General features: G+C 44.0%; 1 protein-coding gene across 1 annotated transcript in view; it reads left to right on the top strand.

The window, feature by feature from the left end:
• The first annotated feature begins 2,093 nt into the window (after window positions 1-2,093).
• smurf2 (SMAD specific E3 ubiquitin protein ligase 2) overlaps window positions 2,094-17,106 on the top strand; it is a 41,188-nt gene continuing 26,175 nt past the window's right edge. The window contains exon 1 of the mRNA XM_028412769.1: window positions 2,094-2,535. Coding sequence (XP_028268570.1) covers window positions 2,484-2,535 — 52 coding nt within the window. The 5' untranslated portion in view covers window positions 2,094-2,483. The remainder of the gene's footprint in view (window positions 2,536-17,106) is intronic.

Below are 17,106 nucleotides of genomic sequence, written 5' to 3'. Positions count from 1 at the left end.
CTGCTCCTCGGTAGTCTCAGTCCACGGCTGAATGTGCTCCTGTAGGACAGCAGTGTGTCGTGCAGGGGGTGAGACGTGTTGTTACGAATACTGAGGAGTTTCCTCAGTGTCCTCCTCTCCGTCACCTCCACCACAGACTCCAGCTCCACTCCCAGCACCGAGCCAGCCTTCCAATTGAGCTTGTTGAGTCTGTTGGTGTCGGCCGTCTTCATCCTGCTGACCCAGCACACTACAGCGTAGAAGATGAGGCTGGAGACCACCGAGTGGTGAAACATCTGCAGCATGGTCTGGCAGACGTTGAAGGACCTGAGTCTCCTTAGGAGATACAGGCGACTCTGTCCCTTCTTGTATGTTGAAAAAGACCTTGAGATATCCAGCTGATGGTGTCTTTTCTCTAGGTGGATGTTGTATGAATGTGATTTGTACACTACTTTTAAAAACTGTGTATTTTTTTTTGAAAGGCACATCACCATCACGTATAATTATGTGGACATCCAGCCACCATCTATTTTTGCTTTCCTGCTTTTGGCTGGTTCCAGCTCTTTAAGCATTTGTTAAGTCTGATAAGGGGGTGATGAGGATGAGACACATTCTTCCACCACTGACCCATTTCTTTTAGATCAAACACACAATATCTCTTTAAATATTCATTATATGTTTTGAAGTTGCAACAACTAGTCAATGAATGGAGCTGGTATTCTGGAAGCAGGAATATTTTTAAGAGATTTTCCACTGGTTGGTCTATAACAGATTGATTGATCATAGATTTAATATTGCAAACAATCACTGGCTGTAGATCTATAGGCTGAAGGAGCAGAGGTAGAGGAAGTACTGAAGCTTAATAACCAGCAAAATATATACTCACCTAATAGTAGAAGTGCTACATGAACAATCCTACTTAAGTAAAAGTCTTAAGTACTTTTAAGTGTACTTAAAGTATTGAAAGTAAAAGTACTCACACACTGAATATATATGATTGATTTCCATTGCAAAGGATCTGAACAGGTTAAAATAATCAAATGAAAATGGAGCATGTGTAGTTAATGTCCATGTTCAGTCCAGAAGCAGCTGTGGACAGGTCTGTGTGTCATGAGGCAGGCTGTGGGCATCAAGTGAACAGAGAGGCTGCTGATAACAAACAGGCATTCAGCATGTTTACTGTGTCAGTGTTCCTGCTGTAGATTCATGTTATGATTCATGTTCATCAGACATTAATGGATGGACCTGTGTTAGCACACAGCAGCTAACTAGTTAGCTCACTGAGCCAGAGCACCGGCATCATGACTGAGGCTCATTATAGAAACACAGCTGGCAGCGTGACACCACCTCCATGCAGAGTCTGACCTCACATCAGTCCAGCACTGTGTTCATCAGAATCAGAATCAGAATCGTGTTTATTGCCATGTAAGTGAAGGGGATTCACATTACTAGGAATTTGCCTTAGTGATTGGTGCATACATAGAGCATATAATAATTACTAATTACTAAGATAAAATTAAGATAAAATCACATGGAACAAGTAACTACAGACACTGTAGAAATGTAGTGGAGTAGAAAGTACAGGTAACAGCTGCAACATGGAATGGAGTCAAAGTATAAAGTATGCACTATTATTTTTACTTAAGTATAAATACATAATAAAATTACTTAAGTACAGTAACGAAGTACAAATTCTTAGTTACATTCCACCACTGTAAAGGAGCTCCCCACACAGACTCACAACAGCTTTTCGGAAATCATAAGGGAAACACACATGTCATATATATATATATATATATATATATATATATATATATACATATACATTGTTTATAAATGGAAAAATCAAAATAAACAAAAGCCATGTGGTGGTAGACCACATGGGGGCCCAGACCTGTGTAGACTGTAGCTGCGCCCCTGTTAAAAGTCGACCATTAAAGTAAAAACTGATGCTCTTCATCATCACCAAGGAGACCTGTGCATGTAACGTGCCACATGTTGGAGAAATGTTTCACCCCACCCACCACCACCCCTTACCCCACCCACCCCACCGTGGTGCTGTCGTCACCGGTCAGCTCGCAGCAGCAGCAGCCTCCTGGAGTGGGATCTTCCCCGGCAGGCTCCGCAGTTCAACTCTCGACGAGCAGAGAGGAGGACTCGGTCCCAGACAGAGGCGGCTCTCTCCGAAGAAGATGTGAAGCCAAACACCGCGTCTAACACCGCAGCTCCTTTTTACAACAAGGGAGTCGGAGGCCAAAAAAAAAAAAAGGCCTTTCATAGTAAATGCAATTTGCAGCAGCGCTTCAGTTACCAGTTTGTTTTTTTTGTTTTTTTTTTTTTTTAATTTGTGAGCGATCGCGATGGCAGTCCAGTCCACATCCGGGCCACAATGCTTTGACTCCATTATTGTCTAAAACTGGCGGAGAGGTTGATAAACCTTCTTATTTTCTACACTTAGCGACACATTTTTGATTACAAGCAGTAAAGGCTGGGATCCGGAGGAGATGTCTAACCAAGGAGTCCGGCGGAATGGCCCCGTGAAGCTGCGATTAACAGGTAGCTAGCACTGCTTTTTTTTTTAAATCCCCAATATTCCCACACACTACTACTACTACTAGCTAAGGAGGGCTCCGTGTATTTGCTGGATGGGGAACAGTTCCCATGGGCCATGGAGTTGGCTAGCCGCCGGCTCTTTCACTTGTCATTTCCACTTTTTTTTTTAAACAAAGCTACAGTGTTTTTTATATTAGTTGATTTCATAATGTTGCATATAATAAAATAACGACTTTGTTCATATGTAGATGACGCTGAATTTGTGTATTATTGTTCTTGGAATTAGTCGCATCCCTGTGCTTGTCGCCAGTAACCACCACCACCACCATCACCACCACCAGACATAACACGGGTCCCGGAGCAGCAATAGTTCTCAATACCCTATTATTGCACTTTTAAAAAATGAAACTACAACAACAGATAAGATTTAAATTCAACTATAAATATGCATATTTGCAGCAGAATGATGCAACCTAACTATATGGCACTGTTTCGGTTCACTCAAAGTTGGCTAGCTAGGTGTTAGCCTAGCCAAACCGCCTGCCAGCTAGCCCCTAATCGAGCCTTTATGGCAGGAGGAGATGACAGGATGACAGGCTGCTCCAGAGGTCACCGAATCTGCAGCCGAACAGTGAGCCGTGTCCCGTAACTGTCTCCTGACAGACAGCTGCCTCTTTGTTTGTTGTTGTGAAGCAGGTCACATTAAATTCCTGCAGCAGTCCCGCCTCTGATTAACTCTCTGAGACAGTTTGTTGTGAGGTGACATGCAGGTCTGTTTGGACATCTCTCTGTCTCTCTGTCTCTTTTTTCCTCCTTCAGCTGTTTGGTTTGTCTTTTCAACACAAACAGCTAAAATGTTTACATGAGAGCAGTCAGTGTTTTGACTGGGAGAGAGGTCAGACAGCTGCCCCCCTTTCTGATGTACGGCCAGGACGTGACCTGAATCCCGGAGGGGGAGAAAAAGGGCCAAATTAAATATTTAAGCTGGTGCCGGTTCTGATGGGAATAAGCGGTGACAACATGCAGAGCAGTTCAGTGTTTGCAGAAGGCTTTAATTCAACAACAAAATTAAACACTTTGAGCTCACTCTCCTTCCAGGGATCTGCAGGAAAGACGCACAAAAACGCATTTGTCGCAAAGTATTTTCCCTTTGTGTGAACTACATCTCTCACCTGCATCAGTTCACAGTCATATTTCAGCAGTTTTATAACTTAAAATAATAAAAAAATACATCAACAATCATCATGTCTAGAGCTTAATTTCTATTTCCAGGTCTGACATGCGTTTTATGTCTCCATGTGGCAGGGGTTGTGGGTGTAGTCGTGGCGTCAAATCACATGTGCGAGACAAGTTGACAATGCCTACTGAAAGTGCACACCGGGGCGTCATCACGCTGGCTGCCGTTGCTGTGTGAACATGCAAAGGAACGTCTTCATAGCAGCATTGTAGCACCGTCTCTGTGTGAAAGGGGCTTGTTATCGGTCCGCTTGGTGTTTTGTCCTCTTGAGTTTTTCACCTTATTAGATCATATTGAACTTTTAAGAGCTCGTAACAGATGTCAAACTAAATGATCAAATTGCTCTGGCCTGCTTGCGCAAGTTTTGATGATTAATTTATGAGCTCCAGTAGGATCCATCTAGTGTCTGTCGCCATTGTTGGAAGTGAACTAATAAACCTCGTAGAAACTCTAGTGTTTTGGTGCTGTAATTACAGGATAAAGCAGACATATAAATCCTTAAATTGTCGTTGACTATAATATAATGTAAGTAATCAAAAAAATTACCACCATACATACTTTATTCAAAATGTCGTCATGTCATGTTTTGGGTGACCACATAGAGCTTGACATCTGTATAATATGACAAAACCTGAGCGCCATTTTGATTTTATGTCGACCTTAATTTGTTCATTGTCTTTTCTGTAATGGCATGATTTTGTGTGCAGCTTTCAGAATCAGAATCGTGTTTATTGCCATGTAAGTGAAGGGGATTCACATTACTAGGAATTTGCCTTAGTGATTGGTGCATACAAAGAACATATAATAATAATAATTGTAAAATAAATGTATAAATGTAAACATAGACTCACAGTGTAATGATGTAGTAATGTAACAGGTACCACATGGGTCGGTGAGGTGGTACTAGTGTGCAAGTAGTGCAAGATGGTGTAAACAGTGCAAATAGTCGTCATTGTGCAGTGACTATACTAAAGTGTCCTTGTGAAGTGACAGTGCAGAGCAGTGCATTAATTACAGTTCAACAGTCCAACAGCAGAGGGGAGGAATCTGTTCTTGTGGCGTGAGGTTCTGGTCCGAATGGACCGTACCCTTCTTGTCTGAGGGGAGTGGTTCAAAGAGTCTGTGTCCAGGGTGAGAAGGGTCGGCTGTGATCCGACCTGCACGCCTCAGAGTCCTGGAGACGTACAGGTTTCATGCTGACACCTTGGAGGACTCTTGACGGGTTGTGAATTAGTTTGAGATGGACACCACTCCGATAGACTCGGTGTTATCCCGCTTATAGGACAATAGAAACCCAGCAGTTGTTTGCCTTTTGCAGTGCCACCTGCGATCTCTTCTTTCGGAAAGTTTTATTTCATAATTATGTAACGCTTTGCTCAGCTCATTTCTGCAGCTTTAGCAGCCTCACATTCAGATGAGAAGCTTCTCTACACGCTGTCATTATGTGTTTCCTTGTTTAGCCCTGCACAGCTGTGTACACTGCACTGATTGGATCGCAGCACAGGGAGTAATGGGTCGTTGCGTCATCATGGTTGCGTGTTGTCATCTCTAGTCGAGTCGATTTTTGACACACGGCTCCTGATTTTAATTTTCATCCTGGGCAGGTTGTGAGCGATGACACTGAAACACGGAGGCTTGTTTGTGTTGTAGATGTCTGTCCTCGTCCATTTGAACCAGATGTGGCAGATGTTTGCCAGCTATTAAACTGGGGGTTGCTAAAACCAACACTTAGTGGAGAAGGGGTGAGAATTGCCCTTCAACAACACAGGGACAGGTTTCCATTAAACAGCTACAGCTGATCACTGCTAAATGATTTCACACAGCATAATGAGCTGGATCTGCCGAGTCATGAACGATATCAGCTGATTGATGATCATTCTACGATCTTGGTATAACCTGGATCGCTGCCTGTGCGATTGTAAACGTGATGATGACAGAAGGAGCATTTCTAATAGGATGAAGAGAACACGTCTGCAGGAGCCAGAATGACAAACAAACTGCCATTTGGGTCTTTACATGTGACTTGTTAAACATATGGTTTGCTCGTCTGAATTCTTTGGCACAGTGCAGATGAGTGAAGAGAGCTATCTCAGTGGGATTCCCTAGAATTCTCCATTCGCATTCCCACCTCTTCCTCTCTGAGTCACTCCTGTTCTTTCCGACTGTACTGCTCCTTTACTCTCAGACTCGCGAGTCCGAAGCATATTTCACTCCCACCAAGCTTCCTCCGCATTCTCTGGTTCTCTTTCTGTGTGATGCACTTCGTTTGTAGTTTGGTGTCTTTCTTGGTTTTTTTTTCCCCCCACTTGTAAAAGATGACTGGCAGTTGAATGGACACAGATTCTGTTATTCTGAAGATGCAACAAAGGGGGCTTCACACTGCCTCACTGTGCGGCTTTGAGTGAAAGGCGTAGGTCTCTGCTTTTGAGTGCAGCTCGGTCCAACTGTAGTCTACACATGGAGGTCTTCACACAACTGGGCACAGATGGTTGGGGAGCTGGTTAAGGACTTCGAAGATGAAGACAGTTTTTAATGTGGTCTGAGATGGAGCTGGGTGCATTCATGTGGTCTCATTTTTTACAGAGTGGCTGTATGGAAGTGATTTGGGTGTTCAGACAGGATACATTGTAAATACACAGTGATTAGCTGCATGTGGTGGACTCTGCTGGCTCATCGCAGGCCTGCATTCTGAGCAAACATTTCCACATTTTGCTTTGACAAGTTGTGAAAGAAAACAAAGTAATAGCTGCAAAAGAGGTGGGAATCAAAAAAAAAAAAGGAGGGAATGTAACAAGCAATTATGGCACATCATTTGTAAACATTTTCCTTCTACCCCGCTGAGAGCCTCCCATAATTTCAAATTGTTCCATCAATTAATTGACTGGCTGTAGCTGGCTTTCCTGTTGGTTCAGCTGCTCTTCAACAAGGACAAAGCCTTCTGCGGTTGCTCTACCCTCAACCGCCGCCAGCAACGGCCTGGAGGAGACCAGATGTAGCAGGGGGAGAGAGAGAGAGAGAGAGGGAGCGGGGCAGCTTTTGTGGAAAGGAAGTGCCCCCCCAGACCCGAACACTTGTCCAAACGTCACCCCTGACAGGTGGGCAGCAGAACAGCCCAGAATCCCCCTTTTGAGGTTCCCTTATGATAATAAAGTGAAGACTTGCAGTCATATTACTCAGCAGGATGTGTGTGTGTGTGTTGCTTGTATAGCTGGGTGGCTTACAGCTCTATCCTGTCACTGTATTATAACAGTGTGCCATGGGTTTGATTAGTGGGCGGCATATGTGGTTTGAGGGCAGACTGGCTCTTTCTGCTGAGCAGTGCATCAACAGTTCATAATGGCTGCTTTGTAACATTACAATATCAACAAATGGTGTTTTCCTGTATCCACACACCCTGAGAAAATCACACAGGTTATTGGTTCATACTCACATTTTCTCAACTTGTAACCGAGGCTGTGCATTTGAAGGATTTTAAATATTTTAGTGCATGTTTCATCTTCCAAAGCAGCTGGGTTATTGCAAAATTTGTCAGGTCGCTCACTTGTAGTTTGTCATCTGGGTGTGCTTTAGTTTGAAGATAAAAGCAAGTGTATTGATTGTTTAATCATGTCGTTTCTATCATAATTTGCTGTAGCTCTGATGGCCAGTGGCCAGTGTTTATTTTGTTGACGAATCATTTTCGTCATAGTTTTCGTTAACGACCTTTTTTTGCTGATAAAAATGAGACGATAACTAAATAAAAACTAACACACGGTGCCAAAAACGAAGACGAAATGTATCGACACTTTCGTCAATGAATAAAAACGAGACGAAATTATTGATGGAGATGAGATCCAATCAGCAAATTTTGTTTGTGGAAGGGAGGGACGAATCAGGAGCCAATCAGAAGTGATCTCTCTGACGAGTCGTCTTAACTTCCGTTCAAAGATACACGTGACAAAATCTATAAATGAAGACACCGCTGCTGATGGTTTTACAGCATGCGACCTGTTTCTGAGTTGTCACAAAAGTGTTTTGCTGTAGTTATGGAGGATTCATGAAGAAGGTCATGACTGAACAGTGTATTCAGGGAGAGCAGCTCACTGTTCACTGGTTCTTTTGTGAATAGCAGGTCATAGCAATTAAATAAAGAGGTGTTTGTTTCAAATAACACAAGTTAAAGCTGTGCCTGTTTTTATTGCACTTCAAACCTTAATTATTTCATAAAAAAATATATATCATAGAATTTTAGTCGACTAAATCCACGGCAGATTTAGTCGACTAAAACTAGAGTCAAAAATGTTCAAAAATGTTGATGACTAAAACGTGACTAAAATCAAATGACATTTTAGTCACAAGACTAAAATAAAAAATAAAAACTAAATCAGAAATTGCTGCCAAAATTAACACTGCCAGTGGCTAATTAAGTCTCAGGATTGTAGCATGGATGGAACGTATGTTCATTGTGCTGACCAGATACCAGGTATTGGAACGAGCGTAGCTTTAATTCAAGCATGTAACTGATACTGGGGGTTATTGGTTGAATGCAGCAAGTTAGAAATTGGATTTGTAAAGTTGTGCACTTGAAGTGCCACACCTTTTCCTGTTCCAGTTATTGGTTCATTAAGTGTTCGCTTGCTAAATTGCAATGAATTATTGGCTTGAGCAGCACCACGTTGTAGACTATATCCGGATGCTACGCTTGGCTGTGCAGTTAACATATGCTGTAATGCACACAAGCTGTGCGTCTGCTGTCTTTAATTGGGGTATCCTTATTCTTTGACATTCCAGCTGTGACCTATTTAACACTCATGCAGATGACTTACAGTCATATCAATCTGCGCCCCTCCACCCTCAGGGTAGAGAAGGATGATCGTCCCTGCTCTCACACCTGAAAGCCAGAGCAGTTATTTTATGTAGCCAGTGTGCTAAAAGCCACAGTTAATTACAGCTCAGAAAGAATTTAAGTTAGTGTGGCGTGCTCAGGGTCCATGATGAGTCAGATCAGGATCTATATGCTGAAATATTCTCCAAGCTTGCACTGGTTGATGTGCAGAAAGAGGAGAGAGGGCTCACAGAGTTAGACCTAGACCCATCTCTTTGGAGAGATCCTAATCCTCCTGGGTGGTTTGGGGGAAAGGCCCTCTTCAAAGGGCCGGCTCTGTTAACCTGGCTGTGGTGGTTAATGGGTCAGAATTGGATTAGTGGTGAGAGCGAGGGAGGGAAGCTGCAGCGAGAACTAAACTGATACTTGTCCGCAGGCTTTTTTCCTCTATCACTCCTGCCCGGCTGTTTGACATACTGTCCCACCCGCCACACTGCCCTCCTCCTTATTTCTCGCTTATTTCCCAAACTGGTGTAGCCTTTGATGTCAGAAACTTGACTTGAGGGTGTTTTTTTCTATCAGAAATGGTTGCGTGCATATCCAGTGTCACTCTTGAACCTTGGTTGACTTGTTTTCTGCTGATGATATATACTAATGAAGGATATATGTGGCATCAGACAGTGAGAATATGTCTTAACTTATTGTTGACTTATTGACTTATGACATTGTCTGTCACTGCTACTGTGAGGAAAAAATTGAAGATACACAACAACTCTGGTTTTGCTGAACTTATAGCCTCATTCCATCACACAACTACTGTTGACATATGAACGAGGAAAGCTTTTATTTGTGGGTGAAGTTGGTCCTTCATGGTGTAATATGCATTCTTAAGCTGGATCCATACTCCGCGAGACAAAGAACTTTTTCCCCTGTGCAGACGTTACGCCCACAAAATGACGTCATTTTTTGTCTCTGACCGCCCGCTGTTCCGCACTCTTGTGCACAGGGTCCGGGCCGAACTTTGTCTTTCAAGGCTGTGCGGCAACCACGCTGTGATTGGTCGGAATTTATTGTGGGCGTGATGAAAGTGGAGAAGCGCAAGAGCCTCTCCAGGTATATAGGTAGGTGTGTAAACAGCACTGATTCAACAGATTTAATTAATTCAACAATGGATATTTTTGAGGAGCAGCTTGCTGAGGCAGTGAGGATATACGAGCATCTCTACAATACATCGCTGAGGACCTACAAAGACACGCTGATGGCCAACAACTCCTGGAAGCAGATAGCAACGATACTTTGCACAGAAGAGAGTGTGTGTCGCAAAAAGTGGCGCTACCTGCGCGACAGATTTGCAAAGGCAAAACGCCGTGTGCAGAATAGTAAAAGTGGTGATCCCGGTGGCAAGAAATTCCCTGTAGTATACACGGCGTGCGCTGCAGTGGGCGGGCCGTATGAGGAGTTCTGCGCACACACGTCTCGCGGAGTATGGTACCTCAGTGCGGAAAATACCTTTTTTTTTTATGTCTTACCACCCGTGGAGCGCGTTCTCCGCTCTTTGTCTCACGGAGTATGGAACAGCCTTTAGGGTTATTTCTGAAGTGGTGGTGAAACACTTGTCTGGATGCAAATTCTTTTCTTTTCAAAGTGAACAATGTGCACATAAAGCCTGCAGGTTGTGCAGCAGTCTGCTTGGAAAGGCCTCTGCTGTCACATTCCTTTTTTGATCCCTGATTGAAGCTGTGGCTTTAAGCTTGTTTCCCTCCTCATCCTTTGTTTGTAGGGATGTCTGTGATTATTATCATTTCTCAGCAGTGCGCCCAGGTGAGATCACTCAGCAAGTTTGCACAAAGTCTCATTAGTTCTAAAAAACATCCACACATGCAAGGGTCATTTCACTTTGCCTAGAAACAGAGGTGAACGGCAGGGTGGCCGCAGCACTCCTGTCTGCCCAGCTGTCTGATGGAGGAGGGTTAACCTGAGATTAATTCTTCACCATGCCAGCTCTGCTTTAAACCTGGATGGACACGGGTTGATACGATTAGCTCTGACTAACCTCAAGCAGATGGGGGGGGGTCTCTCAATTCTCCACTGTTAACTGGCTGAAGGGTGAATGGGGGGGGCGGTTGTTGGTTCAAAAGCCGCAAGATGCCAACAGCTGACTGGAGACGTCTGTCCATGCCTCTGCCTGACGTTTGAGCCCCCTTCAGTCCTCTGAGGAGACAGGATCAGAAGAGAGATGTTTATATTCACACCAGATCACATTTCAAATGGCATCTCTGCTGAAGTTGAACAAATACACCACTGGATTCCTGTGTAGTCGAAAAAATCCAACTGCATATGCACAAAGAGGCGAACATGATCTTTTTCCTCCCTCACACTCTTGCTTTAGATGTAGAAAAATTCAAAATATGCACAGAGGCTTGCAGTTACCTACTCCCAGTGACTCTTGGTGATACATCTGATTCATAAGAATTGTGGTTTGCTTGGCAGGAAGTCTAACAAACCTACACATTCAACCAAAACTGGGAGTGCCGATGATTCAGCTCTCGAGCAAATGCTACAGAAGCTGTCGCCAGTCATGCAGAGTTGTAGGCTAATATTTACTCTTGCAAAACCTGCACTGGATGTACAAATGTACGCTCCAGAGCCTAAGATTAAAGGACTATTTGAAAGATGATGTCACTTACACCTAGGAAACTAAGGCTACGTTCAGACTGCAGGTCTTAATGCTCGATTTGTTTTCGGTGAAATGCAGCCCTGAAGTGACCCGCATGCGCAGAAGACATGACGTCACACAATGTGTGCTTGTGTGGCTTTGTTTATGTTAACGTCCGATCGTAGCCAACATAATTACAACCAAATAATATTAAGAAGAACGCTGAGAAGGAAGAGAGCAGCAGCTGCAGCGTCTGTACAGAGATGTGTGTGGGTGCAGGGTGGTGGGACAGTGACGTGACTGCTTTTATCGACACTGACTTCATTCATAATTTCAGAATGACGAGAACCTTTGAATACGCCTGCGAGCGCCTTTCTGCGTCACTTTCACGGCAAGACAGTCGACATCTCCCTCATCTGTGAGCGAGCGCGTTGGAGTCGGGCTCAACACCGCTTGTCTCCTGTGTCGCAAAATTGTGACGTCTGTCACAAAAGTCGGATATATGCCGCATAGCCGTTCAGACTGAGGTCGCATTGCCAAAAATCGGATACATAGGACCACATATGAAAGTGGCCTGGGTCGGATATAACTCGTGGTGCATCTTTGCTGCAGACCTTTTTTTTTGTAATTGTTTCCTGTCTTTCTATTAACGACAGGCTGAATACATGTTGAGGTGTCATTTTTACATCGCTGCTGATTTTAAAAACCTGCAAACTCCACAGTCATTTAACTGAATATGAATGTCCTACCCTTTCCCACTGCATGCAAAAGGCCAGATGTTCGTGGGTTTTTTAATCCAGTGTGAAATGGGTTTTTGACAGCACCTGTCTTAACTGTAAGTCAGAACGCTGCTCTGGCTTTATTCTACAGCCCGTTGCACGTATAAATGATTTCATCTGAGCTCTTCTAAATTTGGGTCAGACGTGATGACACATGTCCTGTAGACACGTCAGCCACTTTAAACATGACTTGCAGCACGTTGTAAAAGCTGTTTATGGCATGCACCTGCACAAGGCGGCATTCGGTCATGGCTTTTGATCCAAGAGACCACCATTGCTATTCAGTGACTCATCAGGACTAGCTAATGTTGACAATTACTATTAATGAATGCATCACGTCACAAAGCTGGAGGAGGAGGAGGATGAAGGACGTTAGCGGATTGCCGTGCAGCCCTTTCATCTGTGATTACGGCATGGTTCTAAAAAAAACCAGCTAAGGGTCCTCTCTGTCCAACACATTCACTGGCAGTTGAGACGGTACAAAATATGGGGAAAATATGGCTGGGTGGTAATGTGATGTAACGCTGCTCCGCGCTGAAGTTGTGAAATCATTCTTAGAAACTAAATCTCCCCAGGAAATTTGGAGGGAGCACGGGGAAGGCAAAGTAGCAATATTTCTGGCAATTAACACAGAAGTGTGGTGGTCCTTCGCTTCTGTTAAACAGGTTGGTATGATCCTCCGCCCTCCACTGCAGCTCAATCCAGGCCTCCTTCTCCTCCATTACATCAGAGCGAGCAGAAGAGCCAAGAAGCTCAGAGAGCCACGCAGCCACTTAGAAACGGCTCGGGTCCCAGCCAGCAGTGGTGCAAGCTTGCAGAAGCTGTTGGTGTTGCCTGTGCTCTGCTCACTGTTTTGACTTCTCACTTTGCAGTGATGGTACTGTGGAAGACTTTACTCGCCTGGATGACTCTCTGCTAGGCCCGTTGTGTCACAGAGTGGAAAGAGAGAGAGAGTGAGAGTGATGTACTATGCAGGGGTAGCAGGAATGCCACTAAAAATTGCCATTGTGGCATGGTTTCCCACTATTTGAAGCTGAAAATAGGGAGGGGTGGACTCTTCTATTATGCAATTACAGTGGACTGTATCACGGAGGGAAAAGGTGACGTGAGATGGATGAAATGTTCTCACACTAAGAATGTTGCCAGCCTCTTTCCTCTCACATGTGGATGTGTGTGGTGAGTTTCCCTCCATCTTGCTGAACAGGTTTTTGCAAAAGCAGATAAGGTTCTTCTCTCGGCTCGTCTCAATTAGTGGATTTTTTTGCACTCGTGCATCTTTGTTGTCTGCAACTTCTCTTTGTTTGTAGACCGGTTTGGTTAGAAAGAAATCTTTGGTAAACATCAGGGTTTCCCACAGGTTTCAGTTGGTAAGAGTCACATTCACTGCTGTGAACATTTTCATTCATTCATTTAATTTGTGCATTCTCAGGACCAGGAGGTCCCTTTTTTATGGGTATTAAAAATGCAAAGCTACGACTGCTAACATGCAAACTACTTTACCATTTTACCACCAGAGACGGATTCATTTTCTTCATTGTCGACGGCCATGTAGCCATGAAAACATTGACATGTTGGCATTTTCAGTACAAGATTAAAAATTGGGCTTTGAGCTCCAGTTGTACCCGTTCACTGCAGATAAAATCCAGATGTTTGTGAGTCTTTGTGGGTTAATGTCCAGTGTGAAAGGATCGTATGGAAATAAGAAAAGATATTCACAATTGAGAAGGTAAACCAAAAATGGCTGCCTGTCCCTTCAGTGTTTGTGTTGGGCAGATACAGCTCTCTTTCACGTTCAAGTGTTAAATCTCAATATATAATGTTACAGCTGCCGACGTCACGCATTATAGCTCCCTAAAATAAATCCATAACAAAGCTTAAATTCCTGCCTAGATATTTATCTTGGCTGCCTGCCCAAACATTAGCAATGTATAATTTTTTAACACCGTCCTTTTGTAACTGCAGCGTGTCATCTATATTTTAACACCACCTGGCAGAACAGGTCTCTGCTCCCTCTTGAGTGTCTCAATCTGTTCTATGAGATCCCTCATCGCCCCTGCAGCAGGTGCTGAGTGTGACGTACAGTGATATACAGCTTCTCATGGTCATGGCCTTTTAGTCTTTTTATGAGAAGACGCTAAGGGGGATATATCGTGTCCTCTTGTTTTCTTCTTCCTTCTGCACAAGGAATCCAAGAAATCTTAAGTTTTGCTTTGCAGTTTTTAATGAACGTCACAGGGATTACGAGTTTCTACAGCTGCTCTACTCCTTGCCCTCCTCACTTATGGCACATGTGAGAAGGAGCATGTCTTTAAAGGCCTGTGTAATTTATGAAAGTTGAAATAAGATGTTCCTTTCTGTTTTCCTCTCAGTATAAAATGGTGCATGGGGAGACTTTTTCCGTTTCTAATTTTCTAAATCTTGGAAATAACAGGTCTGTTTAGAGGTATTAAGACGATTTTCCTGGCAGTTAAAGGTTCCATGATCAGCTACCAGCAACTCTTAATATCTGTATTATGTGACAAGTAAAGAAGTCTTATCAGATTTGCATATTACATAAGTGGATTTGCTCAGATATAAAAACTCTGCCAAAGCTGAGATATTTCCCAGTGCCTACAAGTCAATTTGCTTTAACCACATTTCCACAGTTAGCCTGCACCCCATGAGGAGCTGGAGTGGGTTCCTGAAATCCTATCCCGCTTCCTCTCCCATTCTGCCTGACTGCAGTTTAAGAGCTAAAGTTAAGTGGTGTAGGCAGGTCTTAAAAAAGTAACCCACTTTTGTCATGAACAGGGAAATGCTGAATGCACTCGGGTCAATGGTGTCGTGTGGTGACCTCTCTGGCAAACGTGCTGGACTGCACTGTAAAGCAGGGTCTGTTTTTTTGGGGCTTAATTATCTTGTATAAGCATTTCTGAGATAATTAAGGGTTTTTCTGCACGGAAACACATTTATCTTAAGAAGATATGAAATAAGTTTGTTGTCATTTTTATCCCTGTGATGATGTTGCATTCTCGTGATGGTAATCGGCTGCTTTAAACGTTTATTTTCTCAAAGCTCCGAGAGTGTTTCAAGGAGTCTTTTGAGAAAACACGTAGTGATAATACAGTGGTGTTACACAGGGATGTTTTCTTGTGTTTTATTTGTGAGAATGTAGGAGGAAAACATAGACCCATGTGCTCGTGTTCTCAGCCTAAATCAAGCCCCAGAGAGCATGTGAGACAGACATTCACAGACTGAACCAGTCGTCTTCCTGTTGTCTCCCCAAACAAGAATCATATGGCATGTCTGGACTTTCCAAATGTTATTGCACCAACTGGATTAAATTTTGATAATCAGGGTTTTTTTGTCTGTGAGTTTGCCATGCATGGAAGCTCCAGCAGCCTGCTAATAACAGCTGCAGGGAAAAACATGCTAATAAAGACTGTTAAAAGCACAATGAGAGTATTACGCATCATGCTGTCATAGAGACAGATTAGCAAGAGGCTAGTTTACTTGGACGAATATCAGCACTTGTCAGTGATGGCTCAGAAATCCTCATTTTCTCTTTTAGGTTTTACGTTTTACAAAGTCAGGGAGGTGTTTAGAGGGGGAAAGGGAAGCCCTTTGTTTATAGAAGAACAATGCTGTACATGACAGTGCACAGGCCTGGGTCAGGAGTCAAAACAGGGCAGACAGACAAACAGGCAGACTGTCTGAGGAAAGGTTGTGGGGGGGAGTACTGTTCCCTGAAGATGTGTCAGACTGTCTGGCAGGGCTGGGTCAGTGCACTGGGCTGCAGGAACCAGGTGGACAGGAAGGGAGGTTCAGAATGCGGTCAACCTGAGCGTGTACGCTTGTTTAGGATTTCATGTGGCCAGACGATCGGCTGATATTCTGAAATGCTTCCTCTGTTCTATCTTCCTCTTGTTAGGCTGCGTTTTCCAGACAGTGTTGCTTTGGGGACCAGGATGGGAACAGTGGAATATTACCAGGTGGCTGTCTCTGTTCCCACACCCCCACACGTTCCCTCATAGGCTCCAGTAGGGTGGTTAACCACAGAGAAAGAGACTAAAGGCAGCGTGAACCCCCTGTTCCCCCACAGTGGCGTGTTCTGTTCCCATGTTTCGTTGTGTTGGTCAGTGTGAATAAGCCTGGCTGCATATGTTTCCTTCACAACAGATGAAAGTAGATTCCTAGCTGTCCCGATTAGCGATGGCTACCATGACAACGCCCCCTACCCTCCCTCCTCTAGATGTCACGTGACCCCCTCCCTCCCCAGGTGTTTGGCTTGCGTCTGGTGGCCTTCATTGATTCGCCTGCACAGTGAGGCTCTTTGTGTGCCAGCCTGTGAGAAACTCTGTCCATCCTCTCCCCACAGGTGGGACTCTAACTTTGCCCTCCAAGGTCTGCATTTCTGCCTACATGGAGCTGCTGTTGCCACACGGAGAAATTGATTTTCCCCTAATAGACAAGGAAGGAGTTAAGTGAATGCAAGCTGATAATCAGTTTGTATGTGGTGTTTGTTTAGCTTTCCCAGCTGTCCTCAGGGAGGCAGCCAGTAATGTGAAAAGCCATTATGTGACTAATAAGTTGCAGTCAGCCGAGTAGCTATCAAGAGGATACGCACAGCACTCTGTATGTGAGCCACCAAGTTACAAATTTGTCCATTACTGTGTGGAAATATACTTATTTTTGCCCACGTCATAGTGCAGGATATAAAGATTTTGAGTTTCTTTCCAGTCTTCTGTGGTCTGTTTAAACCTTATCCTGAAATCCTTAAAGGTGTTTGATCAATTGTCTAGTTGAGGAAGTTGCATGTAACCTTTTGTACTTCGTGTTGGAATAATTGGTTTCAAGGTGGACTTCAAGTGTCATGAGACAGACAGGAAGGCCGAGTCCACTCTAGAGTCTTGTCGGCTTTGAGTAGAAAAGTCCCTGTATGGTTTTAAATGTCTCCGTGATGCTCATCCTGTCCGTCTATGTGCAGTGTCTCTACTTTGCCGTCTCCTCCCTCAGCCCCCCTGTCAGTCAGCGCTGCAGGTCCCTGGCTGGTGTGAGGCTCTGCGACCGGAATGAGAAACACAGGCAGCACAGAGAAACCCTTCTCTCAGCTTTGCCT

Source organism: Parambassis ranga, chromosome 8, assembly GCF_900634625.1.
Source record: "Parambassis ranga chromosome 8, fParRan2.1, whole genome shotgun sequence".
Lineage (NCBI taxonomy): Eukaryota > Metazoa > Chordata > Actinopteri > Ambassidae > Parambassis > Parambassis ranga.
The sequence above is the reverse complement of the archived record's forward strand: the minus strand, read 5'-3'. Positions and strand labels throughout refer to the sequence as shown.